The 26812-nt window shown below is 46.1% G+C and overlaps 1 protein-coding gene across 5 annotated transcripts in view; it reads right to left on the reverse strand.

The window, feature by feature from the left end:
- SCHIP1 (schwannomin interacting protein 1) overlaps nt 1-26812 on the reverse strand; it is a 141003-nt gene that overhangs the window by 91258 nt on the left and 22933 nt on the right. For 2 of the 5 annotated variants that reach the window (XM_074368922.1, XM_074368921.1), the window contains exon 2: nt 23768-24460. In XM_074368922.1, coding sequence (XP_074225023.1) covers nt 23768-24442 — 675 coding nt within the window. In that variant the 5' untranslated portion in view covers nt 24443-24460. Of the gene's footprint in view, nt 1-23767; nt 24461-24666; nt 24826-24974; nt 25276-25588; nt 25658-26812 lie in introns of those variants that run through there. The other 3 variants (XM_074368911.1, XM_074368920.1, XM_074368915.1) reach the window with 3 other exon arrangements.

The following is a 26812-nucleotide window of genomic DNA, read 5'->3' on the forward strand; positions in this document are numbered from 1 at the left end:
GCCCTTTTCATCCAAGGTAAATATATGCTATAAGCCATTTATAAACATTCTCATTAATTCTTATAAGACCACTGTGAATCGAGAAAATGGCAAACACAAAATTAAAACAAGCAGAAAGAATAAAATAGCTTGTCTATAGTTATGGGCAAATCTCCAACATGGTTAAAAATAGAATCCAAGTCCTTTCCAAAATTTCAATTCAGTGCTCTAGTCATGGGAACAGAACACATCTCCCTACCTAAGTCAACAACACATCTCCGTTCTGATGAACCAACTGTCAACCCGTAAGTATGAAAACCAAAGGCTTAAAAAAATGGTTCAAGCAAACGAGTTACTTATTTTTAATTCTCTTATTAAAACCTGATAAATGAGAAGCCAGCCACCTCAGACCCTTCTGGAGTTAGGAACAGGAGCTGTGTAAACCCCCAGCAAACTACTCATTTTGAAAGAAAACTTCCCTTCTAGGCCATTAACAACTAAAAGGCTGATTAATTGTGCAAACGAAACACAGACATCTAAGCAAAGTTTACTATTAAATTGAATAATATATAAAAAGCCTACCAAAACGATGAATGGTTATCAATAATAATAATGACAAAAACAACAACATGGTACCATTTACGGGGCAGTTACTATGTCCCAGACACAATGTCGAGCGCTTTATCACATATAATCCTTAACAATCCTGTGACACGAGTGTTCAGCCTCTTATCATAGATGAGGAAATCGAGCGTGACAGGGTGAGAAACCTGGGTGGTCCAGCTGGAACTCTAAGCCGAGTCTGTCCTAAGCCCAAAGCCACGCTCTCCCCACTGCCCGCCTCCTCTGCCTCCTTGCCTTCAGGGCACAGCCTGGCATTTCACAAGCCCTTATAAAGGCTCCTTGAACCCAGCTGAATCTGATACAAAGAGGACACTATCCCTGGCCAACTCCATCATCTCTAGAAATGAACAGACAAAGGAACTGCAGCAAAAAGTGACGTCCATGGAATTCTAATCTTTCGGAGAAAAATGAGTCATTTTTTTCTAGACACAAGATAGACACACACAGAACAGTTATTCTGCGGACGTACTTTTACATCCAAATAAGAACAAGACTTAAAATCTCCAAAGTGAAATGAGAATATTACACAGCAGTCCATTCTCTGAGAAACTTAAATGTGATATTAAAAATGAGCTGAGATTGTTTCCCTCATTGATATAAAAGTATTTCCTAAAAATGACTGGGGGGCATCGGTAGGATCACCTGAATGGAAGAACAGATCTTCTCCCTTGTCCCTTATAAATAAGAGGTCCCTTTATCACTAACATTACCCTCACTTGAGATACTAAGTTTTTTTTTATAGAAATAAGTGAATAAAACTGAGAGTAAAGACCAACATCGGAAGGAAGGGAAACAAAGAAAGCCACGGACGGACTTTGCTCTGTAACACTAAGGCTGAGCCTCAGCAAACCACATTTCTCAGGCACCTTCACCACTGGTTCCCTGATCCTGTCCATGGGAGGCACTGGTGGGAGACTGGCTGGTGAGAGGCGGGAGGGCAGTGCTCCGTGAGGTCCATTCCCCCAGCAGCTGTGGAGAGCACCAACCTACCCTGGGGTGACACCTCTGTGATCTGACAGTGGCTGCCAGATGCCGCCCTCACCCCGGGACGCTCCCCATGCTCGGCTATGCCCCAACCACAGGAGGCGCCTCCCAGGAAGCTGGTAATCCCATCTCTTCCCATTTGTTGCCTCAGTTCCAGGGGTGGTTGCTGCTTGTTCCAGTTACTAGTCTCTGGGTTACCACGGTGTCCGCTTTTTGCTCGTTCAGCCTTTCTTCACTTGCATAGCCAACTCCCTGTATTGAATCAGCTCCCTGAAATTCCTAGAATGGTTTCTGTTTGCTGACTGGACCCTGGACTGATGACAATGAGGTTGGAAGGTTAAGCGTGAGGATGCACCTGCCTCCGCCGTGTCGCTGAGACTCGTGTGGATCTACTTCTCATCTGCATCGAGGTCTGTGTACAACACCCCAGAAGCAGGTCCACGGCCACCCACACCCCTGTGCTGGCCCCATGTGCCAAGGCTGTTCATTCAACTGTCTTTCACAACAAGTTCAAGGCAGGCCAGGTGGGAGGGGTTATACAGACTTAGCCCACATTCTGATTTCTCAGAACCATTTTTAAGGGTCTATCTTTATTCAAAAGGCCAAACTTTTCATGCTGAGGAAGGCAATTGCAGGATTCTAAAAAAAGAACACTAAAACAAACACTATAAACATAACTTTTTTACAACACAATCTGGTTCAAAGGTCTTTATTAAGAAAAGAATCCCGTTCTTAATGTAAAATCTAAAAATAGCACAATGGCAGCAGAAAGCCAAAATTGAGAGAAAAATGGCTTCTAAATGGACATGGAACGTTTTGAAAATATGAAACGTTTAAGTGTTTTTTCCGTCAAATCTCCTTAATGTGCAAAGACAGATGGAAATAGCCTTTGAAGGGGAGACTGTAAATTCATTCAAACTACAGCCAAGAAAGGAAACCTAACATGTAAAGGACACACATTAACAAACCCTAATGCTGCCCAAGTTCCTCTTTCATAAAAACAGGGTATGTTACAGCTAATGAAAAGGTACTAGAAAAAACTAAATTTTTAATGATTCACTAAAAGTATTTCCAATCTCTGTGGACTTTGAGCCCCACTGCTGAGTAGAGTTTGCAATGTAGAGAGAAGCATTCTTTCAGACCAGTAGAAACAAGCAGTCTACTTAAAGCATCCATTCTCCAAACAATGGCTGTATCTTATCCACGTACAAAGTCCGGGGAGAGAGGGCCTTGGCCAGGGGCCCTGAGAACATGACCGACCTGTGGTAGGGTGGTTGCGTAGACAGTCACTCATCCCCATTCCCTGGCTCTGATTCTCTGGCTCCCCCTGATCATTGCTCAGCGTTCCATACAGCGGCCCTGAGGGAGATGACCCCTCTCAAGCTGACATGATTGCTCTGCTCAATGTGGTGACTTTAATTCTTATTATAAATCAGTCAATTTGCATTGGTGTTTCACATGTAATCTTAGTTTGTTTGGGTCCATCTGTGAGAAATAAGACCACCTTTCTTACGACTACAAAATCAGGTTCTGAGCCACGAGGCTACAGGGCAGCCCTTGGACTACACAGACCAGTGGTCCTCAGAGCGTGGTCCCTGCAGGAGGAGCAGCAGCACCCTGGGCTGACAGAGCTGCAAATTCTTGGGCCCAGTCGCAGACCTCCTGAACCAGGGGGACGGAGCCAGCATTCTGTTTTAACGAGCGCTGCAGGGGATTCTGATGCCTGTCTAAGTGTGAGAGCCATTACACTGAATGCCCTAGTTATTTGGGGGTGGCGGTAGGGGACTGATGGGTAGTTATATGTGTCAACTTGGCTTGGCCATGGTGCCCAGTTGTTTGGTCAAATGCCAGTCTAGATGTTGCTCTGAAGGTATTTGTTTTTAGATGTGACTAAGATTTAAATCCACAGACTTTGTGTAAAGCAGATTACCCTCCACAATGTGGTTCAGTCTCATCCAATCAACTAAAGGCCTTAAGAGTAGGAACTGAGCTCCCCTGATGAGGGAGGAACTCTGCCTCCAGACGGTCTTTGGACTCAAAGTTGAAGCATCAACTCCTGGTGGCCTGCCCTGTAGATTTCAGACTTACCAGCCTGGACAAGAGCCAATTCCTTAAAATAAATCTCTCTCTGTAGATAGACAGCTAGAGAGACAGACAGACAGAAACACATCCTGTGGGTTTTGTTTCTCCAGAGAACCCTGACTAATACAGGGGGCTCACCAGTTTCATGCATGTGTTTACGTAAGGACTAGGGTGCTAGCTGTTTCCCCCAATACGCAGGCTCAGCGTCTAGCCTAGGCTCTCTCTGTGTGTTTGATAAATGCATGATCCGCGGTAAACTCCCTGAGAAAGGGAAGTGGATAATTTGGCCCTGAGAGGGGGCTCTTGGAAAACAGTCAACACTGTTAGAGGACACTTCCACTAAGTTCCTGTGAGCAATAAAGCTCTCCTCGGGAATCTTCTAGAGTCTAGAGAGGAACCAGCAGGAAGTCACATCAAGGAATTGTGATTCGTGTTTCTGAGTTTAATTTCTTACCGGTGAAAGAGTGCTCAGCACTCGGCAGGCCACTCTTAAGATTCTGCTGTACCCACAGGCCCCGCTGCGTTAGCGCCGTGAGCACGGCCACTGCACCGTGCCATTTCTGTTATGCCCTGTATGGATTAGATTCTTATCAGTACATTGTTTTTCTCGAAAGAGTGAAATTGAAAACTTAGTCTCAAATAGTGCCTATTTTAGTGTCTGCCTTAACACGTTAATCTAAAAAAATCTTTAAAAATGTGCTTTCCTGAGTGACACGGGAACAGCGCTCTGGGTCACGGGCTCTCCCCTCCACTTCCGCGGCAGACACTCAGCAGGGCGGCTAACTGAGAACAAAGGCAGGGCTTGGTCTCCAGGCTGAGGGGGCTGTTCTGTGCATGGGTCAAAAGTCATCTTCATTAGACTATTCTGAAACCTCAGGGATGGTAATTCTATGAAATCGGAAAAGGTAAACATTCCTCGGCTAACCTTCTCCATTCCACCTACTGAAGCCCAAGTCAAATTCCACTGAAACCACACCAGAGTCTCCGTGCTGGCTGACAGGTTCAGGCTGAGCTGGGGGGAGCTGGTCCCAGTGCCCTAGGGGAGGCAACGGCTGGCAGAAAGGAGGACTTAGGTCTGACAGCTGCCTCTTCAACACAGCACTCAGTCCTTGGGTTGAATCTTGGAAAGCCCAGTTCGACCATGAAGGTGTTTTTTTGGAGGAGAAAAACAGTAAGAATTAGTCTGTTGGATTTGCTCCCCAGTCACCGTAAAAACACAGAATTTGAAGAAAGGGATTCATCATTTCGCTATGAATCCATTCAGCCTGAAACTCAGCAAGGGGCAGACTCTGGGGCAGGGCCCTCCACTGATGGTCATTCAGTTTCCAAGGTCTGAACACACAGGCCTGAGCCTAGTGTGTGTGAACGTATGGGGGATGAGCAGGGACTGGAAAATTAGAGGAAGGTGCCCCAGCAAATTCTAGTGTTTAAAAGGCAACCCAAACCCACACCCACACCCACAGACAGGGTTGGAAGTTAGGCAGAGGCTCACAGCCTTCCTTCAGCCCAGGTGGGCATTCTTTTGAAACAAATTCCAGGTATTTGCAGCAGAGTTTAAAAGTCTTCTAATAAAAAGAATTAGTTCTATAATAAACCTTACTAACAGGAAAAAATAGAATGAAAACTATTTTCTTTCAGAAACTAAGCAAAACATCTCATACCCCCTCCCCCGCCCACAGAGGGAGAGAAACAGCTAATTGTGTTTTAAATGATCAGACTGATTAAAACAACAATAAATAAAGAAAATACACATACCAGAAAACTATAGAAGACGTACTGAAATTTCCTAATCAAGTGAGTATCACAGAAATACATCTGATGATTTCAACCAGTCTGTTTCGTATAAACCAAGTAATCATTGTCTGTGAAAGAATAAGTTGTTCCAGTGACAGACAGTTCTTTTGTTTCTGAAGCAGCAATGTTCAGTGGATACCTTGGATGTTTTGTTAAAACTTCTGACTAGCATCCCCTTTATTATTCAGATTGATTAGGAAAATCTATTCTTCTTTTGACAGAGTTGGGTTGCTTTTTTGGGGATTACTTGTCTCAAATTACATCCTTCTATGGTGCACTCGGATTTGACACCTCGTGCATAACTCACGACTCGCTGCTCCCGGCTCCCCATCAGAAAACCGTGGCCCCGCGGGGATGGCTCTGTATTTACATTCAGCCTCACACATCAGCATTTACCAGCGTGAGGCCGAGGGCTGTCAACTCCTGGCTCTTAGTCAATATTTAATCACTGTGCAGTTATGTAGGGAGAAGGAAACATCCCATCTCCCAATAACATGCCTTTAATGTGAAAAAAAAAAAGCTTTCATTACATTTATGGAAGCCTGGTTACGCTTTTCAGAAAAGCTATCAAATTGAGAAGTTGCACAACTGTTCTGATATGGCATTTTAAGTGTACAGCCCCTGGAAGGTGTATAACCCAAATAATACATAATTGTGATTTTAAAAAAAAAGTATTACGGACCTCTGAGCTCACCCTAAAACCTTTTTTAATATTTTAATGGATAAGGGTGTTCGGAGAATAAAAAAATGCAATACTCGTCTAGTTCATAACCTCTAGCCCTAGTTCAGGCTCTAGGTTATAAAGCAAAGTAGACATACTAAGGAGCAAATGCAGGTTGTTTGTTCGACTTTTACTTAACATTAAAGCACTTGCAGTTTTGCTTTTGATAGAGATTTAGGGACAATTTTCTCAGACCCAGCACAATGCTATGAAGCCATTTACTTTTCCATTTAGTCTATAAGATAACTGAAAGTCCAGAAGCCATGGGCTACAGGAACACAGTGATGGAAACTAATGGGAGGTACCCACGTTACAGGGAATCCTTAGGCTCCAATCTGACAAAAACATTTTCTGTTTCTTGTGGAGCCACCGGGCCTGAGCTGGAGACGTTTTTACCATTTAAATGAGATCGGCGGTGTTCCATAGGGAAGGCTCATGCATTACTTACAGTGTCAAGATGAAAGGGAAACTGCAGTGAAGGTGAATAAGTATTTAAAATGCCTTAGCTCAAAGGCACACAGTTCTTCTCTTTCATTCCTTCTCCTAGCCAACGACCAGACGAACAGGTGTGGACTTGTTCAACTTGATGATATGTGGCAGGAAACATTTTCACTTCAAAGTGGCAAACCCCATTTGACATTCAACAGCTTTTCATTGTGGGTGGGTAGAAGAGAGGATTAAGCTTTACCTCAGCTCAGACAATTCATTGGTCCTGCTCTGACACAGTAATTACCCGTCAGCTCCTAACCAAGGCTCCAGATCCAATCATCTCAGGTCCGATGGGCAGGGGAGGGGAGGGGAGGAGCTTCTCTAACCTCCCTGGACCTGCCTGCAAAGCACTGTGGGGGTCTCTGAACGGAAGTCCCAGGACGAGGGCTCACATGGCTGGCATCAGAATGCCTGCCCCCAGTCCTGTCAGCGTCTGGCATTTCAGCACCTCTGCCTCATCCTGGGTTAGTGTGTCTAAAGTACAAACAGCTTATTAGGGAAAAGGCTGGGACTTCTGTTCTTAACATATTCCCAGCCCAGCATCCAGGAGACCTGGGCAGAAAAACCCACAAATATGCCAACTCCTTTAAATCAAAATACTCAAGAAGTTCCTGGAGCATAAGAAGTTTAACATTAATTCACTATTGAATTCAAATAGCTTCTTCCCTCTTCTTTACCCAAAAGGCTCCATTCCCCACTGTACCCCAATTCTCTGAATGGCAGTTCAAGCATTGTGTCTACTATGAAACACCCTGCAGAATAAAATTTTTAAAAATTTACTATAAGAAAATTCCAATGTGACTTTATTGTGAAAAAGACGGCTTTGAAGAGTGGTGGTGGAAAGTTCCAAAAATGAAGTACAGACCCAAATGCCTGGGATGTTTTTGCTAAGAAAGAGAGTGATTTTGTTCAGGTTCCTTCTGGCTGATTTCCACAAACCTTTCAAGCTCCCTCCTGCCCCACAGTCCTCCTGCTGGGGCAGCTCTGATCATCCCACTTTGCACCGGGCTCCCTCCTCTCCGGGTCTCCGTTCTGCTGTCCTCCACTAGCTGCCTCCTGGACCTCTCCTTCATAGCACTTACCCAGGATATTAAATAACTAACAAGGAAGCTGTTTAATGTCCACCTCCCTCACCAAAATAAATATGCCATTTGGGCAAGATCCCAGCTCTCTTGCCTCCTTACTGTCTAGCATAGTGCAGCTACTGAGTAAATAAATGGCTGGTAAGTAAGTACATGAAACGGCAAAATAAAAATAAAAATCCCTGAAGGCAGTGGGTTCAGCTGCAGCTTGAGCCCCTGTTTCATCCTGCCCAACCTGTCCCTCCTCCTAGTCCTTCAGGTGACAGTCTCTTTTATTAGACCTACTGGCACAGATGAAGCCACTGCTGAATGTGGTCCCAGGATTTCGGGGGTGGGGGGCTCTCTGAGTGCACTGCCCACCAGATGGTGGGGGCTCCCGAGGCCCACCCCATCCATTCAGGGTTGCCTGGACTCTCAGGGACTCATCGTCCTGTTCTGCACAGAACACACTTTATGAGGAGCAGCTGGCTCAGGATTGGGTGTCAAGAGAGGAGGAATGCACCGTTTTCCCTCTGTGAGCCTCTGCTCTACCAGAGGATCATTACATCCCCTTTAAGCCAATATGCAGGGTGAGTTCTTGACTGAGCCTGAACAAACTGGATGGATTTGAGGATTAAAAGCAAGCACAGCGGTGGTAGCAGGAACCTTCAAAACTGAGAAAAGAAACAAAAAGCCAAGCATTTATGTTCGTATGACTTTCTAATTATCAATTAATTAATTAAAGGAACGTTTCTGTTGATGAAAAATTCTCAAATAGAAGCACGCGGGACTAAGTGGATATTACATATGAAGAGATTACAGATGCTCAGCTGTGGCCACAGCCATCAGCAAACATAAGCAGTTATTGTGCGATGAAAAGTCAGAGGGGCTACACTCCAAGTAGGTGGTGTGGTGGTTTCCCGCCGAAGCAGAGAGCACATGGCCCTTGGAGTCAGCAAGACCTGCACAGTCTCTGGTATCCCACCACACGCTGCAGCTGCCTCACCTAGAAAACAGGAGGAACAGCGTTCACGCCGCCCCATGGTGAGTATCTGGCAAAGAAACGAACAGCGGCCAGCTCAGTGCCTGCTCAGAACACTCTCAGTAAGAAACAGCTATTGTTTTTCTCATTGAAACAGGTCTAGTGCCTATCTCTCGGGCTCTGACAGCATCGGGGCCCCCTTCCGCAGCACCTGCCACACTCGTGTGCTGATGTGATTCACGTGAGTCTCCCCCACTGGACTGCAAGCTCCAGGAGGGCCAGAAGCCCCACGGCACAGCAGCTGCACGTTACTTGCGTGCATCTTCGTCTGCCATCCCTAACACGCAGCAGACGTGCAATATATATTCACCGACTGAATAAAGCTATGAAGAAAGAATAATGACATACATTAAGGAAAGTCTTGGCAGACTTCACTTTGTGGACTTTTCACTTTGCTGAAAAGCTTCACACAAGCAATTTTAAAATATAGCTCTTGCTCCAAAATGAATTCAGAAAATGTATCCTTTCAAAGCTCCAAGACTCTCTATGCTTAGATGCCATAAAAGCACAATTTCTATAAAATAAGGGATGTTTAGAAGACAGTCTTTAATTCACATTAAAAACATGAGGTTTATACCATAATACTAGTTATTTTTATGCCCCTAATCATAAGGGGGTTACTACTACTATTGTGGGCCAGGCCTGTCTGATTTCAGAGCCTGCTGATAACCACCTCCTTATGCAACATCTGAGCTGCATCAAGAGGACACGTCTGGACTGGCATCAGAGGGTGTCTTTCAGCTCAGTATTTGAATATGGGTTACACCACCACCAGCCATAGACTGAATCCCACTGTGGTCCAGTGAGCTTTGACCCTCTCCAAGGCCACAGATGCTGCCTTCAAATTCTGGCCAGTCACCCTATAAATTGGTACCAAGGGTCACAGGAACAGGGAAGCAGAAGGAGGATGTGAGGACAAGATGCCCGGGGCAGATGAGTCATGAGGTGTTGGTGCAGGATGCCAATGTGGCGTGTTCTGTTTATGACACCCTGAAAGTCTCTTTCATCCTGTGTGGTTATTTCCTCACCTGTAAAATGAAGGGGACTGTGCCCAGCATGAGTCACCCTGCCCTGGGCCAGAAGAACTCTAAGGTCCATTCCACCTTTGATATCCAATGATTCTGTGAAAGACTCAAAGACACCTTAAAGATGTCTTCCTAGTGCTATTGGGCCCACAACTGTCATGTTTGAATCTGAGGCAGAAGTCAAGAGACTGCTGCTGTTATCAGTCAGGGTTCCCAATTTGAAAGCAATAAAACTAATGCTGACTGACTGAAGCCCACAGAATCAACTGGAGGCGGACGCTGAGGAACCAAGGGAGGCAGGGGAGGTTGGGAAGCAGAGGCCAGGGCCGTGGTCCCTTCGTGGGCAGGGCTCGGGAGAAGTCACCCCGCGAGGAGGCTCCCACTGCTGCTGAGGGCCTTGAGCAAGTGTGCTAGGCTCAGAGTCCCGGGGGAGCCCTTCCACCTGCAGCAGGGCCAAGGGAGGGGGAATCTGGGGCTGAGGCTCCCAGAGCATGAATCAGCCACTAGTGACGCCCTCCCCCCAAAATCACACACAGCAGGGAAGAGGTAAGCCCCTAAAAGGAATCTGGGTGCTATAAGGAAGGGTAACTGGTGCCGTGAACCCATGAATATCTACAGGAGGAAGACATGCAGAATATAGAGATGGGCGCTGCCCCGCTGTCCCGTCCCCACACAACAGCTAATGAGATTAAAGGGAGTACATACATTGGAGCAGCTAGTCAAAACATTTTGGTCTAGAAAATACATGGTTTTCAATCTGATTATATGGGTTTTGTTGAAAGAAACGTTCAGTTAGTAGTATCAAAATCCACAACACATTGAACGTGTCATTAGTAAAAGAATTCTGGGAAATCTGAACAAGGCTTAAGAGGAAATCACTGATCCTGTCAGCCAAGCCAGGCCACCCAAAGGCAGTGACTGAGAGCCGGGAAGCCCTCCTTATGAGAATTCCTCCCATTGCTGACAACACTGTGCCTGGAGCCCACAACCAGTTTAGTTTTGAAAATTCAGATTATTCAATCAGTCAGCGAATTTTGAACATTCTAACATGCCAACATCCCTTCCTTTTCCATTTTTACAAGAGTCTCACACCCCTTTCCTCACCATTTCTAGTCTGTGAGATCTCTCCAACTGCTCCTCCTGACCGCCCCCATTTCACAGCTTGAGTGGCCTGTGTCCCCCAGGTCATTTCCACCTCTCACCAGTCAACCGTAACTCACTCCCTCCTGCTGGAACTTCCACACCGCGCGCCCGCTCTCAGAGCCTTCGCAATTCCACCAGGCTCTTTAAAGAGGGAAACTCCCGAGCCAAAAAGCTGCTCCCTCACTAAAAAACAAGCAAACAAAAGAGCTGGATGTTGGCAAGCCAAGTAACATTCCAAAGGACAGTGACAACTTGTGGCTGGCCCCAGCCCCTATGAAAGCAGACACAACACAGCCCCCTCACTCCGCCTTCCTGCTTGGAGGGGCCACACACTCCTCAGGCCTGCGTGTGTGTGTGTGTGTGTGTGTGTGTCTGTGTGTGCCTGTGTGTGTGTGTCTGTGTGTGTGTGTTCACCTGCCTCCCCTGCCCCTTGACCACATAACCCTTTCCCGCAGGCAGCTGCAGGTTCCTACATGGAGAGACTGGGGGAAGGCGGCCTCGCTGGAGGAGCTGGGGTACTCGTCCTCCAAATGCATTTATAAGGCAAACACACTAGCAGATTTTTTATTTGGGTTTCAAGTTCACTTGGGATGACTTTGGGGGGAAATGAGGGACAATATGGAGGACAAACTCTCTCCTGTCCCCTCAAGCCACAGCCAACAAGGATATGGTATTTATTACCTTTGTTGGGTAGTTTTAATACAATCTTCTTAATTTTAAAAGCTACTATAAATCCAATTAAAGCCTGCAGTTTAGGTAACAATATTGTGCCAATGTTCGTTTCTTAGTTTTGACAAATGTACCGCAGCTATATAAGATGTTAACATCGGGGAAACTGGTAAAGGGTATTCAGAAACTTTCTGTACTATCTTTGTAACGTCTCCGTAAATCTGAAGTTATTCCACAATAAAAGGTGTTTTTTTTTTTTAAAAAAAGCTAAGCGAACATTTCCTACGTTTCCAAAGGAAAGTAAATTAACACCCCAAACTTGTCTCCTTTGTTTGAAATCTGTTGACTTAAAACTTAGAGCCAATAGTTCTAAAGAGGAGGAAAAAATCGACTATCCAAGCTCTGTACTTTCAACAGGTTCTCCTAAACATTATAAAGTAACAGTTACAATTAAATAAAACTGTAATATGATTCAGCAGTGTTAAAGTTTCATTGGGTCTTATATAACAAGAAATTTTATTAGAACTCACCCCTACTACCAGCCCTTGGAATTAAACTGTCTTGGATAAGTGTGCAACAGATAAAAGAACTGAGGCCACAAATCCTGCAGTGTGTGTGTGTGTGTGTGTGTGAATGCATGTCTATGTTTACGTTTAAGGCAACCTGTACTTAAAGAGCCCCTCCCTTTTCATACTTTATAAATAATGAAAAATAAATCCTTATACATTTTCCCGAATCCAAATAACAAATCAACTTTTGACCTGCTTTGAAGATGAAAGAGAAAAGTAAATTCTAAGAAATGGAATGTCTAGAAAAATAAAGTGAAAAAGAGGAAGGTGTGCAAGTAAGGTATCTCTTATTTTTGTCCCTCTAAATGTTATTTTTTATATACAATATTATATATATATACACATACATATTTTTGTTAACAATTACTTTAAGCATTGAAGGGAGGTAAATGTCACTCTGGTGTCAGTAAACAAGACCAACACTGCTTATGAGTCTTCCTCCCTGAGATCTCTCACTTCTAGACTCTTACCAAACCTCTCAGCAGCCACCCCCACCTCAGCCTACTGCACCCCCAGCCATCCCCACTTCAGGTAAGTCATCTAACATCTTTGGGTCTCAGGCTTCTCACCTGTAAAATGAAGGGACTGGGTTAAGTGTGGGATGGAAAACTGGCAGCCCAAGGCCATGTTTTGAACCGTAGATCTGTTTCTTAGGCCCACGAAGTTACGTGTTTATCTAAAGCTATTTGCAATGCATTTAATATTCAAGATGCGTCTCATAAAAGCCTGGGTCTTGGGCTTCTCCTGACGTACCAGAAGCCTGAGACTCTGTTCTGGAAAGTCAACGAGTCAGGAGTACGGAGGAACAGCTGCCATTTGTCCCTGGGACCCGCCCTCCAGTTCACCACGGCCTACTCCCACTTAACCCACTGCTTTCATTAATCACCTACATGGTCTCTGGAAGCGTCTGAGCTTGTCATCCTTGGGACGGCATCCCTTCCATATTCACATTTTCAGTGTGATTATTTACTAGTGAAAGAGAGTTTTAATTTGGCTTCCAGGGCACAGGAATTTCTGAAGTGGTCTAACTCACGTGTCAGTGTAAGTACAACCATTGTACATTTGCTTTGTTGAGAGTTTCCATATGAAACACAAGAAAAATACATCCAGTAATGAAATGGCCATACCATAGTAGAGCTGGTATTCAGAAAAATTAAAAATTACTGCTGCCTAATGCTGTTCTTCTAGAAGGAGATCTTACTTTGAGGGCTATTTGGGTCAGGCCGTGGGGCCACTGTAGGTTGGAAAACAACTCTAACAGGAGATCACTGGTTACATAATGTTAAGCATTCAAAAATAAAATCCCAGTGGTCTTCTCTTACTCCTTACGGAACCAATTTTAGAGTGGAAATAAAAAGGACAGAGTACTTAAGATGCTGCCCGTAATAAAATGTCAGACCAGGTCAAAATGGACCAAAATTATGTAGGATTGCACAAAGAAAAAAATTGTAATTTTCCTAAGTAACATAATTTTTAGCTACCGGTGCCATGAGGAGAAAAACAGGAGGCTAAGTTGGTTTTGAAACTATTTGAAAACATGTTATTTTTATAGGAGTGAAGATTGGGCTTTACGTTGTTTTCTAAGAAGATACTGTGCTAGGTTCCCAGAGGTCCAGACTCTTTTGATTTTAGAGAGAAATTCAACACGACTGTTTCTTTGGGTGGAGGAAGGGGGTACAAGATATTATGCTGCTGGATTCGAGATTAAAAATGCCCCAGCCTTTCGTAACACAACAGCTCTTCTGTTTTTATTTATTTTTTTAATGCTCTAACCTCAAATCTAAATTTACAACACTGCTGGAGATCTCAGGAATTATGAGGAAATTACCTCATTCCCTTTAAACTTTTTTAGACAGCAGAGTTCTTTCCATATATGGCAAACCAAGAAGGAAAGAGAATCAAGTTACAGTGATTTAGTGCCAGGACTTACCTGCTCTTTGGTTTGGGGCAAGTCTACAACCTATTTGTGATCCACACCCCACATGAGGCCACAGCAAGCTGGCTGGGGAGAGTGGCTGCCTGGCCTCAGCTCTCCATCACCAAGTGGTCCATGAGGGAGCCTGGCCAGGGGCTCTGACCACCAGAGGTGTCCAGTGATAGATGAGCTACTTTCTTATGGGCTTTGAATTGGTTCTCTGCACAGGCAAGAGTCAAAGGGGAAACAGAGGCAGCCTGCAGATCAAGGTAGGGGGATCTCAGAGGACGAAGCAATGAGTGTGTGCTGCCACGGGGACAATGACATATTGGCCTGCCTGGCTTTCGTCCAGGAGTCACTGATAGAAAACTGTCTCCTAGAGGCCTGGCCGTGAGGCTGTAGAGGTGGTGTTCTCTCCTCTTCCTCAAGCATCTTGAAAACCAGCCCCATCCACCTGGGCAAACGGAGCATCACCTGGAAAAGCCCAGCTCGCACACTTCCTTGATAGAAGTTTTTTGTACCATTAAAAAAAACCAAAAAACAAAAAACTCTGTGAATAACTAACACATCTATTTCTACAAAGAAGAGTTTTGAATGCTCAATCATCTCTTTTAAGACATGGGTAATAAAACTCATGAATAGATGAATTTGCAGAAATCAGCTGCTGACAAATACATGGCTCCTTGCAATCCATAAACATCGAAGCTTTTTGGGGGGGGGTTACTATGCTAATATCCTCAGGAAGATTCACAATCACTTTCATAAACCATAAATATTAGGGAAAGACTGGGAAATGGAAGAAAAAAGAGAGAAAGATGAACATGATATTGCTAATGATGGACATATCAAAAAGGTCATTCAATTACAAAGAAATACAAAATATTTGGATGGAGATGCAGGGGTCTCAGTAAAATGTACAAATACATGTGGCAATTATTAGGAAATCTGATAGACAAAACTAGACCGAAGAAAATTGGTAACATTTTCACTGCCAGTAAGCTTTGCTTTAAGTATAACATCACATCAGTTAGACGTAACTAGAACATATTTTACAAGTACTTAAAAACAACAACAACAACAACAACCACCATCAACCTGGGGCTGAACAAGCACTGGTCAAGTTCATTCCTCTCACCTGGGCTCCTCCTAGTCTAAACCATCACCTTCTGAATCACATGCCCTTTATAGAAAAAAAAATACCACAAAAGTATGGAAAAAATGGGAATCATCTAAAATGACACAAATATTGAAAAATAGGTCAAGTGGAGGGAATAAAATTAGGTTAAATATATGCATGAGTAAAAACAGAGCGAGGCAAGTTACAGAGATTGATGACAGAACGTGCCTGACACAGTTATTTAACACGTATGTAAGGAAAATTGCAGAATTATCCAAAAAAGTGGAACGGTAACCCAACCCAACCAAAACAAAGCAAACAAACAAGCCAAGAACATCTGGAACAACGAGGGCTCGTCTGGATTTGATGAGACTTAGTAAGAGAAGGAGAGTGATTCTTACAGCCCTCCCGGACCTGACAAGAATGAGGGTTGACTCAGGTTTGCAGACTGAAATGGGAAGCTCAGAAACGTCTTTGAAGGAACATAACATCCCAAACACATCTCCCTTCCCTGACGTCTATTTTTCCATTCCTAGTTCTCATCCATATTCTAATGAAGCCAGATGTCCTGGTGGAGATGATTTTATGGGCTGCTCCTGGACTCCACAAATACCTTTCTTTCTAGTCTTTTCTTGGTTTTGTTATTTTCCCATTTTAGGGGCTTATCATAAATGATTCCCTGAAAACTCTAGATAGAACAAAATCTGTTTCCACCTGTAGGGTGAGCCACACAGAGATCTCTCCTCTGTCTTTCTGAACCCAGGCATCACGTCACAGCCTAAGAGTCAGTGGACACATTTATGAATGGAAGTGACGTGCAGAGTGGGGAGCCTGGGCCCTCGCTGCTCCCTCCTCTGTCTCCTAGAGCTGGGGTGGCTCCGTGCACAGCCCTCCAGCGCAGTCAGCCCTGACCCCGCGAGAGGAGAGGATGGGTGTCACCCAGTGCTGGAAAGGAGGGTGCACGGCCGGGAAAAAAAAGTGCTTACAGCTGGGAAAGGAGAAATGACAGGGGAAAAAAATTTGTTAACCCAGAGAGAGCCCTGTTCTGTTGGTGGGGATACACACATTGATAAGCAGAGGTCTGAATGGAACAAAGCAATTTTATAATTGCATAATGCCATGGGCTTAAGAAAAGAAAAAGAGAATTTTTTCTCTTTTTCACAGTAAAATGAAACTTTTCTAGGAAGGGATAAAAATTAGAATCTACTTCCTGTCTTGAAGCTCTTAAATGATGAGGCTGGATCTGTCCTCCAATTAAACTTTGCAAAGACTCTTTTGGAAGAAGGTAGCATTAGCTGCAGGGGGACAGAGTTCATTAAAAGTGGGAATTGTGGGTCAGGTGACTTGAGGCTGGGTCAGGCCTGGGCTGAGAAAGTTGGGTGAAGATGTTTAATCTCCACAAACCTGTTTCCTCCTTTGAAAATGGTGAGAGTTTGATGAGATGACCTCTCAGATCCTTTCTGTCTTGAAAATCCTATTACTTTTTTTTATTAAAAATGCTCAATTTCATAATTGACACTTGCCAGCTCTACAAAAGCTGTGCAAAATAATCTCCCAGTCACTGACAGTATAAGGTTATCTGTCCTAATAGCTCAAGGAACATAAAGCATTTGCAAAGTCCCTTTTTGTTAAAAACAAACAAACAAACAAAACCACAAAAACAAAACAAAACAAAAGAAAAACCCTAGAACTGAATTCCAAAAGTGAGAAAACATAACCATTCATGTTTTCAGGGGCAAAGGCCCAGTAGTTAAAACAAATTCCTATTTTAAAATGCAAATATGATATCACAGAATTTAGAGAAGCTTTTAAGAAAAGACTTGGAATTACTATTATTAGCACTAATAAAGTTCATAGTGCAGCAGCTTTGAGCAAATTTTAAAACTAAACAGAAAGGTGGTACAAAATACATTAAACTGACCAGATAACAAGCATTCATCAAATGTCTATTCCTCAGGAAATGCCTGAGCTTGTAGAATGTATGTGTTTGAGGGGGAGGACGGATTTAAAATAGCTGGGTAGGTAAGAGACGTAGCCACAAAAAGATAATCAAGGATATTGGACAATGTCACTGAGAGAGCCTGGAACCAGAAACTGACAGATGTTTTCTAAGTCTTGTTAGGGAGGAGCCTTTTAAAACCTAAGGATGAGGAAGTGGAACACAAGAGGAGTAAGAAGTTCGGAAGGGAGGTTGCTCAGAGCTGAGATCTCAGATCAGGTCCAGCTTCCCAAAGAGCTGGAGCCCTGAATCAGAGCAGGCCTTGGGGAAGAGAGTGCTGGGCAGTTTGGTGGACAGTAGCATCGGACCTGCTGCAGAGCAAACGGCTTGTGCTGCGCCTTCCTGGGCATGAAGTCCCAAGGATGCCAAGCAAAGGATCTGGAGTTGAAAGTGCAGGCTGAGTCTGAAAGGCATGGAGGAAGGTGATGTGATGTCGGTGGCGAGATGTTCAAACAGCTCGGCGAATGTGTGATGAGAATATGTGCATCTGTTTTTCAGATCTGCACCTTGACAATTTTCCTTACGATGTTCTATTGGACCTTTATGTGTAAGACAATTGGTAGGCAGAGATTTCCTTTAATCCAACTACATTTTCAAAAGGCTCTTCCACAGTAGGATGAGCCATCTGATGGTAGCTGAATCACACACACACAGCCTCAGAACCTGTGGTTTAGTGGCAACCTAATGTTTTGGAAAACACAACCATATTTCTTTAAAATCTTGAGTACATGCTAATGGACAGAGCAGGCTTTGCAGCTCTTAAACAGAAATCAACATAAATTAAAAAAGCCGACAATGATGGCAGTAAACATTTCAAGGTAAAGGTAGAGGCACAGAATACATTTAGCCCAGGTGATTTCTGGTTATGGTTAAAAAAAATTATTTTTAACACTATCATATTGTGCTCTAACTGGGATAAGTGGTAAGTGCAAACCACACAGAATGTTTTCACTGCTGTGTCTCCGGCTGATGAATCCCATAACTTATTAAACTTACAAACTTCACTAGAGTTTGCAGGAATAATAAAGCCTTCTTAATTCAGTCTATAAAAATGGGAATTCATGCAATTTAAACATAGCCCAAGTAACTAAGGAAACAAACTACTCAGCATTCGAGCCACTTTAGTAGTGTCATTGATGGAGAAAGAACAACTGGGCTGTAATTCTTACAGAATAATACATTCAAAATAACCTGTAATTAGTACCATTCTAGGAAGAAATGTAGGTAATTTAAAGTTTGTTACTAGTTAAATAGTACAAACAAATAAAAAGACAAATTATTTTCAAGTACTTAGGAAGTAACTTCATCAGGAGAGTTTGCTTTCAATTAACATGTCAATTAAAATTATTCTTATCTTCTCATTAGAGAAGGAAAACGCACCTGTCACAGGCAGTAAAAAATAATAAAACTGCAATTACAATGTGTCAGGTCTACAACCAGAACTCTAATTTAAAAATGAGTTCTTTCCTTTTTTTGAACAATGGGTGTAATGACTTCAGTTGGATATAGGATGTAATCCCAGTACTTTCTCATTGTTTTCTTTTAAGAGAGACAGGAGCAGTCATCCCAGACACCGAAAGAGAGATGTCCTGCAAGTCCCCAAGGACACAGATGGAATAGAGCAATTGGTGGGGGAGGAAGCTAACATCAAACGGTGCAGCTTCTTTGGAAAACAGCCAACTTCTTAAACAGTTAAACACACACCTCCCATTTGATCCAGCCATTCCACTCTTAGGTGTTTTTCCCAAGAGAAATGAATGAATATGTCCATGCAAAGACTTGTATGTGAATGTTCATAGCATTTTTATTTTTAAGAGACAAAAACTAGAAACAACCCAAAAGTCCATCAACCAGGAAAAGAATATATCCATAAAATGGAACTCTACTCAGCAATAAAAAGAAATGAGCTACTGACACAGATCAATCGCAAGATGATTATATGCTGAGTGAAAGATGCCAGACAAAAAATGAGTACATAATACATGATTCTATTCACATTAGTTTTAGAAAATGCAAGGGAACTTACAGTGATAGAAATAAGATCAGTGCTGGCCAAAGGGCAGAATGGAAGGAATTACAAGGGACCCGAGGATACTTAGGGGGTGAGAGACAGGTTCATTATCTTGACTTTGGCGATGGTTTCACAGGCGAACACAATGTCAAAACTCATCAGCTTGCACACTTTAAATGCGCAGTTAACTGTATATTAATTCTACCTCAATGGAGCTTTTTTTCTTTTTTAAGGATCGAAAGGAGGGAGAAGTAGAAGGGAAAAAAAGGGGGCTAGTTTCCAGAGGCAGAATAGGCTAAACACAGAGGATCACAGACTCTGAAGGAAAGAAAACCTCATGGAGAGAACACTGAGAAAGAGAGGTGAAGCTATAGACCATTTAGGAAGAGGAGTACGTTGAGGCAGTGGGCATTTGGTGATGGAGAGGCAGAAGAATGATACTGTGACAAACTAAAACCCAGGAGAAGCAGGAGAAAGAGAAAGCTGACTGGTTGGGGCTGTGCTCAGAAGAGGGAAACAGGAAGAGAAGCTCCAGGTTTCCCTAAGGGACTGTCCACACCAGTTCTGGCAGAGTAGGATTTGAAGGATGACTGTGAACATACAGGGGCAGGGCTCATTTAACTTGCCACGTTGGTTCTAAATCTGACTCTGAGGCTGTGTGTGGCCCTTGAGCTTACCTGGGGCATTCACACACCCGAGATGTTGCAGGCCTGGGGAAGGACCATGAGAAACACAGGGACACCAGATAAGCAGGGGCCGACCAGCTGGAGGGGGAGCTTCTGGAAGGAGGTCTGGTTGTTGGGTGGAACCTCTTTCCCTCCCCATGAGAGTCAGGCATTGGTGCGGGCACAGTGGAGCTACTGGGAATGAGGCAGTGCAATAAAGTGACCTTGCTGCCCTCAAGGCTTTGTCATCAAGGTGAAGGGTTGGGGCATCAGAAGGGGGTTGGCCACCCGAGGCGATGCAGGCTCTGAGGAGAGAGCAGGAAGTCAGGTCACCAGAGTCCTTCAAGACTCCCCAGGAACCTCCTGCTCTGACACCAGACAGTTCTCGGGAGCATCCAAGCTCACCCCACTCCGCTGCACCAACAGAGAGATTAGCTGCTTAAATTTTTCACAAAGTAAAGGTCAACCCTAGGTTTTAAATCCCACCTAAAATGTGTGTTTTAAAATTTGCCTCTAAATCTTTCCTGGATTAGAGGCAGCTGATTTTCAATACCTTTTTGAGAACTCAGTCCTTGTTTTGAGGGTATCGCTGCAGCCGAGAGGAAGGGAGGGGCACTGGACAGGGATGAGGAGGCCTGAATTCTGTCACTGCTTTGCTGGGCACAATCAACGTTATTCCGTTCAAACCAAGCCCTGTCTGTGAGAAGAGACTCATAAAGTCATGGGATTTTGATTGTTTCCTAGTTTACTTCTGTCGGTAACACTAAGGCAGTACAAGAGGGGACCTATCATTAGGAAACACTTTAAATTATTTTAGGAAGGTGGGAGCTCTTTCCTTTCCTTTTATGTCAACTGATTTTAAGCATTAAAAGGGAAAAAGCTTGCCTGGCATCAGAAGAAAGAACAAGACCCCTTTCATAGTTTTCTTACTGGGATCTTTGGTAAATCACTTCACCTCTCTGGGCGTCAATTTTCTCAACTGTACAATAAGGGGGTTGCCTTAGGTTTGGGCTGTTTGAGTCTTATAAACATTCATTCATTCATTCAATATTTGAGAACTGACTACTCCCCAGGCACCATCTCAGGCACTAAATTACAGCAATTAAAAGACGCAGGAAAGACCCCTGCACTCCAGTTCGATTCTAGAGAGACCAAAAATGAAGGCAAACTGAACAAGATAATGTCAGGCAGTGATAAGCACTAAGAAAATATATGAGGAGTGCCTGGTTCGGGGGTGGAGCACCCTACTCTACATTAGGGAGGGTGGTCAGGGACAGCATCTCTGAGCAGGTGAGTTGGGTACAGTCTGGACTGATGAGGAGGAAGTAGCCACCGGATTGCACACAGAGGTAACGGCGTGGGCAAGTCATTAGATGGGAATCGCTTACTTGGTTTTCCTCATAAGTAAAAGAGATGTACCTCTGTTTTTCATTTTATATGCCTCCTCCCAGTAGTACATACTAATTTCATTTAAACATTTTACACACAGCTCTTTAAGGAGGAGCAAAAATATTATGTGATTTGAGCAACTCCTTTAAGGCAGGCTTCCTCTTCTACATCAATTCCACCAAGGTCCTCATGGTTATAAATTTTCCCACTTATTCCAGGCAGGAGTAAACAGGATTTAATCAGTGCTTTCCAAACTTTTATGACAGTGATCCACAGAGAGAAATAAATCTTAAACTGTGACCCAGTATCTACATAAAACTGAAACAAAACTTCGTAAAGAACCAATCTTACTGTGACTACCTGCAACGTACTGTAGTACATTTTCTTTTATTTCATTTTTTAAAAAGTGTTAAAGTGATTTCACAGGGGACTTACAGTTTGAAAAACACTATTTGAAATCAATATCTGCTAGTAATTTTGTTTGACTACAAACCAAAATATGGAAAGATTCAATATTAAATAGCCTCAAAGGCCACCTCCCCCTCCCATTTTTTTCTGCACACATACTTGCTTTAAATCAATGGAACCCAAATTTTTGTGGCTTGCAATGGAAATGCCCAGAGGGGATACTTTCGGGAGAACTGGAGAAGGAGTGGGGAGGAACCCACATGTGCAAATGGTTCACCTGGTGAGGAGACACCGCAGATTTCAAAAATTGCCCAGGAAGGAAAGATTCGGTTCTCACAGTAACAAGAAAGAAGAGGGGTGTGTGTGTTGGGGGAGGCAGGTCGGTTAGGTAAGCCATTAAATTGTAAGTTCCTAGAGAGGAGTCAGTCTGTATCCCTACCTCCCTCACAATAATTTGAGGCCCAACTGGACAGATGTGTAACTGCAGCGCTGAGAATCATACCTCGAATTTCGCACATAACACATGGGTCCTCAAGAACATTTCATTTAATAACTTTTGAATAATGGGGCTCATTGTCATCATTAAACCCTAACTTTGATACCCAATCATTACATTTTCCTGGAATGTATAAATGTCAGGCTGTAGTAAATGAAATTCGTTGATTTTCAAGTCACTGTTTAAGTCCAGGGAGCCTAATCGGGTATTTTTCTCAGCACTAAGAGGGAAAAGGCTGTTTTGAATTGCTAGGTACAGGAGAGAGTATTGGCTGTAATGGAAAGATTCCGAGTCTGCTAGTGGCCATAGTAAACAGCTGGGATTAAAACGAGTGTGTTAATTTCATAGGTAGTTTCTCAAGGGACACCAACCAGTGGGCTCTGTCAGCCAAGGACTCTCTCTGATAGAAACCATGCCAATTTCTCTGTGAAACGCAGTTACTGTCCTTACCCCTGAAGTCAGAAGTGCACGCACCCAATTTCCAGTAGCCCTAGGGCCCTGGAGCCGAAAAATTACACCTGCAAGCTAGCATTCTCCCACACTGCCACACAGCTGCCACACACAGAAAGCAGCTCATTTAAACTGTGTGCCCTTCAGCCCCATTTAGGAATATCATTAATGATTTCAAACTACAACTGTTGTTTTATCTTAAAACAGTGATAAACAGGGGGGCTACAATCCTGATGCTTTTCTTGAACTAATTTATTTGCTGTCCTCTCAGGGGCTAAAAACATGTTGAGACAAGTGTGAACCAGCCAGAGCTTCTTACTACAGATGTAGCCCCCTTTCCTTCCCGCTCTCTTTTCCACTCTGGCACCCTTCCCTCTGTGGGTTTCCTGAACTGAGGCAGAAGCCTCCGGTAAGGAACTGCAAGTGGCTCCTTATCAAAATAAGGAGGGATTCACAGGAGAGGGAGTGAGTCAGGCGACAGAGGAAAGAGCCACTCCTTCATCCTAGCAGGTCAATTCACCCCGTTCCCTCAGGTCAACAATGGGTCGGGATTCAGAAAGGAAAAAAGTCTCCGAGGAGGGCGGTCAAGCCATTAAAATTCAGGAGCACCCGCTTAAATGCGGGAGGGAACAAACGCCGCTGCCGGTGCGGAGGTGTGGGCAGGCGAATGCTTGCTTTTGCGCAGGGACAGCCTATATATGGGAGCGACATCAGTGGCAACGAAGTGAGACCCACCACGGTTGACAAAGCCACAACTATTACGACTTGAATTATCACCCGCAGGGCACCGGCTTCAGTGCCAAAATCTCCCCGCATTTATTTTCAGGCAAGTGACTCACAACCTCGTCTCCATAAGTAATTCCATTAAAATGAGTCGCCGGTTCCACTAACCTGACTTTCCGCTGCCCTCTGGCTGCCCCTCCCTCCTCTCCGCCCATCCTGCAAACCCAGACAGCTCCGAGACTGAGCAACCGTACCCCAGGGGAGCAGAAGGCAGGCTCTCCGGCCCGACCCCCACCCTCGGGGCAGGATGAATGGGGCCGCAGGCGCGCGGGGGCGCGGGGAGGGCGCGTGCGGGCGGTGCGCGGGGTGTGTACGTGTGTGCGCGCGTGGGCACGCACCCCGGCCAACTTACGGAGGTGGAGTTGGTCCTCGTCTGGCCCTGGTTCCGCACCTCCTGCTCCCGGAACTGCAGTCCAGCCAGATGCTTCTCCAGCGCCTCCCAGTCCATAGGGGGCACTGGGGGCTCCTCTGGGACGCAAGTCCCGCTGTCCGTGGGCTGAAGGCAGAGGCCTCCAGCGGCCGGGCCCCGACCGCCGCGCCGGCCCCCCGCCGGCTGGGGCTTCTGGACCGCCCGGCGGAGACCCCGAGAACCGCTCGGTCGGCCGGCCACCACCACGTTGCCATTGTGCCTGAGGTCCTGGGGGTCGTGCGGGTGGAGGTTGCCGTTGGGCACAGGGGGCGGCATGGCGGTGGTGGCGCCCCTGCCCCCGCCGCCGCCGCTTCGGGTCCTGGCGCTCACGTCCCCCGGCTCTCGGGCCGGACAGCGGTCATCGCGGTACCCTCGCTCGTCGCGCTCGTCCTCCTCCTCTTCCTCCTCCCCGTCCTCCTCCGGCGCCCACTCATCAATCACCTTCTTCTGGTAGACCGGGAAGGGCTCCTCATAGTCCTCCAGGGCAGACACCAAGTCCAGGCTGCCCCCCGGCGACGACGAGGATTTGCACTCGGAGCAAGGGGTCACTTTGGTGGAGTTGGACTGCGAACTGGCGCGGCTGCTGCTGCTGCTGCCGGCGTCACTGCCTAGATCCATCCCATCCTCTCGGTAATCCTGGGGGGAGGAGGCAAAGAGAGTGAGTCGCCGGGCCGAGCTTGCTCCTGCCGCCCGCCGCGAATGCCCCGGCCCAGTGCCCTGCGCCCGCCCGGCCTGGGGTGCGCCCCTCAAGGAGGCCGGGGGTTGGAAGACGGCACCAGCCTGAGGCTTCTCTCATCCCACTCCCTCCCCTGCCACAACCAGACTTCCTCAGAGCAACTAACCCTCAAATCAGCAAAGGGGGTGCCCAGCCACCGGCGCGCACACTTTCCATAAGAGGGACCTCAGGGCGCGCATGGACTTTGTTTTAACCATTTTGCGCCGGGCGCGCCCCTGCACCCCGCCCCAGGGATTCTCCGAGAACCAGACACTTTCCCAGAGAATTATAATTCCTTGGGGGCGGGGACCGAGAAGAGGGTGGGCGGCTACTAAATTCGCACCTCGCGCGGGGCGCCGAGACCACCCCCACCCGGCCCCGCCCCGCCCCCGCCGGCGGCGGGGAGCCCGGCTCCTCGCGCGAGCTGAGCTTTACTTTCTAAGGAACCGCAGGCAGCTCAGAGGTCTCACTCCCGCCTCCGCGCCTGCCGGGCCGGCCCCTCCTCGGCTCGCCGGAAGGCTCGGGGTGGGGGGCGTTCTCGGCTCCCGCCGGGCAGGGTGGCCCCCGCCGCCCCTAAAGGTGTGCCGGGTCCGGGCCCGGCGGCAGTCGCTGCGGGCGCCGCCGCCGCCCTGGGGGAGGGAGGACGCGCCCTCCCGGCACGGAGCCGGTCCCGCCACCGAGCATGCCCAGAGGCTGCCGGGCGCGGCGCAGTCCGCTCTCCCGGCTTTCTCGGCAGCAGACTGGGGCGGGAGACCGGGCGGGGATGGGGTTGGAGAGGCTGGGAAAAGGCCCGAGGGCAGGGGACTCGGGGCTCTAGGGGCGCAGACCCGGCCACTTAGCAGGGGCGGCGCCCTGGGGAGGGTGGTGAATTTAACCTCTCAGACACACTCATATATCCTGGGCGCGCCTCAAGCCCTCTCTGAGGGGCTCATTACCCTCCACCCCAAACCTCCCGGCGGTCCCAAGCGCAGGCCCGGTTTCTCCCAACCCACGCGGAAGTCCCCGAGTGACCCCTTGAAGGACCTCCCCCCACCCCCACGCGCACATACACAAGCCCATTTGGGAGCCCGGATGACGTGTGCTGGGTGGTCATGCACCATCATTTCCCTTCCACCTTCCTCTTGGCCGCTTCCTCTCCCTCCACCGCCCAGCTCCAGTCGCCTGGCCTGGCCGTCTGCCCTTACAAGTTCAGGCTGTGGGTGGAACCTGTTGCTTTAGCTCACGTTTTCTTTCCCCTCCCGGCTGCACGCTGAGGATGACCTGTGAGAGGTGTGTGTATGAGGAATGGAGGAGGAAGTATGAGATGGGACTGCTTTCTGGCATGGAGGTGCGGAATCTGTTCTCAAGGTTTGGGCGGGCTTCCAAAGCCCCCTTTGGCCACCTCCAATCAAGAGGACATTAAAGGAGGGGAAAAGGTGGGTGTCGGGTCACGTGCTCCTGTCACAGGCGCTGGCTTGGCTTCCTTAAAATTTTCAGGAAACTGAGTTGAAGAAACTAATGCTGGCTTTTTCAAAACACAGCGACTGCCCTAGTTTGGCAGCTCATCCTCTTTAGGAACAAGGTTCCATGAAGTGGAAGATACTACTGGAAAATGGATATGGGTCATATAGAGCCCCTTTTAAGGATGAAGACTTTCCTGTGAAGGAGCTGTTACCCAACCCCCGGGAAGTAGGACATGATTATGAAAAACAGCACTGAGAACTTAAATGGTCTCCCACATGCAAAGAAAGATAAATATGTGAGTGAGGTGATGGATGTGTTAACTAGATGGAGGGGGGTTTCCTTTCACAACATATATCTCTCTATATATATAGAATATAAAATCACCATGGTGCACACTTTAAATATCTTACAACTTAGATGTCAGTTATACCTCAATAAAGCTGAAAAAATTTTTAAAAAGAAAAAGAAAATCAGTGCTTAATTGTACCGCACTTTGGAGAAAACCAGTTTCCCTGAACTTTCAAATTTGGGCCTGTTACTGATTATTCCCACTAAATTCTAGCCTGGACCAGGCCACTACCCTGGCTTGGCACCCTCCAGATGGAGGAACAGAGGAATGCTTGGAATTCTTTAGTAGGGAGTGGCTGTCACCCTGACATTTCTTCTAGGTCCTAACTGGGAGAGACCCTTTGTTTAAGTGATTTCAGTGAACTGCAACTCTTTGCTCTCTTAGGTAGACCCGAGCCAGGGGAGATAAACTAATCTTTTAACTTGCCTGGAAGCAGCTATCTAATGAATAACAGGAAAGGGGGCCTTCTAGTCTGGCCTCT

Source organism: Camelus bactrianus, chromosome 1 (assembly GCF_048773025.1).
Source record: "Camelus bactrianus isolate YW-2024 breed Bactrian camel chromosome 1, ASM4877302v1, whole genome shotgun sequence".
NCBI classification, from domain to species: domain Eukaryota; kingdom Metazoa; phylum Chordata; class Mammalia; order Artiodactyla; family Camelidae; genus Camelus; species Camelus bactrianus.